General features: G+C 40.1%; 1 protein-coding gene across 1 annotated transcript; it reads left to right on the top strand.

Annotated features, from left to right (window-relative positions):
• Positions 1–332: 332 nt before the first annotated feature.
• On the top strand, positions 333–1,597 carry LOC100665270 (olfactory receptor 4N4C-like). The gene has a single exon (XM_064291925.1). The coding sequence runs from the start codon at positions 552–554 to the stop codon at positions 1,476–1,478; it is 927 nt and encodes a 308-aa protein (XP_064147995.1). The 5' UTR covers positions 333–551; the 3' UTR covers positions 1,479–1,597.
• The last annotated feature ends 259 nt before the right edge of the window (positions 1,598–1,856 follow it).

A 1,856-nucleotide genomic window follows, 5' to 3' on the forward strand; every position in this document is an offset into this window, starting at 1 on the left:
AACTTCTTTTACCCAAGAGTAAACCCAACTTCTTTTTTTTCTTTTTAGATCAACATTCCTAAGATCAATTTACATACAGGATACGTACCATTGTTGTATAATTCAAGTCTTCACAAATAGACGTGCATAACCACTACAATAAATTATGGAATATTTCAGTCACCTTAAAAATGCCAATATTCCTCTCTGCTGTCAATTTCTTCACCACATTCCAACAAAAAACAAAAAACCTCAATATCTGGGGTTAATTTTTTTTATCAATTAGGAAAATTTTAATATGTCTCAAGCAAATTAAGAGCAGAGTTCTACATGAGAGAACAGTTAGACAGAAGCACAGGATTGAAGTGGAAGAAGAATATGGGTTGGGGACCTAGGTGTTGGCAATAATGAAATTTAGAAGAATGAGGATAGAAGAGATTTCTTAGCTTGTGGGAAAATAATGGTCTAACATGAATGTGAACTATCTTGCTTTTGCGTTGAGAAGAACTGTGGTGCATATGAAATAGATGGAAATAAACTCTCCCCTCCTTGATGTTCTGTAGGCAAAAGAAATGGAGATAAGAAATGGCACATTGGTGACAGAATTCATCCTCCTTGGTCTTACCCAATCTCGACATATTCAGCTGCTGGTCTTTGTGTTGATCTTTATTTTCTACCTCATCATCCTCCCTGGAAATTTCCTTATCATCCTCACCATCAAATCAGACCCTGGTCTCTCAGCCCCACTCTACTTCTTCCTGGGCAACCTGGCCTTCCTTGATGCATCCTACTCCTTCATTGTGGCTCCCAGGATGCTGGCAGACTTCCTCTCTGAGAAGAAGGTGATTTCCTACAGATGCTGTATCACTCAGCTCTTCTTCTTGCACTTCCTTGGAGGAGGGGAGGGGTTACTTCTTATTGTGATGGCATTTGACCGCTACATTGCCATATGTCAGCCTTTACACTATTCAACTGTCATGAGCCCTAGGGCCTGCTGTGCATTATTGTTGGCTTTGTGGTTTGGGGGCTTTGTCCACTCCATTATCCAGATAGCTCTCATCCTTCACTTGCCCTTCTGTGGCCCAAATCAGCTGGATAACTTCTTCTGTGATGTCCCGCAGGTCATCAAGCTGGCCTGTGCAGACACCTTTGTGGTGGAGCTGCTTATGGTCTTCAATAGTGGTTTGCTCACACTCCTGTGTTTCCTAGGCCTTCTGGTCTCCTATGCGGTCATCCTCTTCCACGTGCATAGGTCTTCTTCTGAAGGAAAGAGTAAGGCCCTGTCCACATGCACAACTCACATAATTATTATATTTCTCATGTTCGGACCTTCCATCTTCATCTACACTCGCCCCTTCAGGGCCTTGCCAGCTGACAAGGTGGTTGCCTTCTTTCACACAGTGATCTTTCCTTTGATGAATCCTGTGATTTATACCCTTCGAAACCAGGAAGTGAAAACTTCCATTAGGAGGTTGTTGAGTAGACATGTAATGTGCTAAATGGATTTTATAAAGAGAACTCAAGAAACGGGAAATTCCAGCTGAAAATCATTCATCTAGCAAATACTAGTTTTTAGTCAATGATTCCCATTTGTCAGGTTCTATTGTTGGCACCAGACAAATGGGTGGCATTCAATAAAAACTATTATTTGCTAAATGAACGAATAATTTCCAGCTGGAAGGAACTGACTCAATGGCAATAGGTTTGGTTTTTGGTTTATTGTAGGCACTGGGTAGAGAGTTATGCATACTGAGAGAAAAAACTGTGTATATTTAAAGAATATAAAGAAAATCATGCTGATTGATAATGAGCATGTATGAGATATTTAAGAATTAAATTTATTATAACTGTAAGGTCAAATCATGTAAGGTCTTTGA

The sequence above is a fragment of the Loxodonta africana genome, chromosome 10 (assembly GCF_030014295.1).
Source record: "Loxodonta africana isolate mLoxAfr1 chromosome 10, mLoxAfr1.hap2, whole genome shotgun sequence".
In the NCBI taxonomy this organism is placed as follows: Eukaryota; Metazoa; Chordata; class Mammalia; order Proboscidea; family Elephantidae; genus Loxodonta; species Loxodonta africana.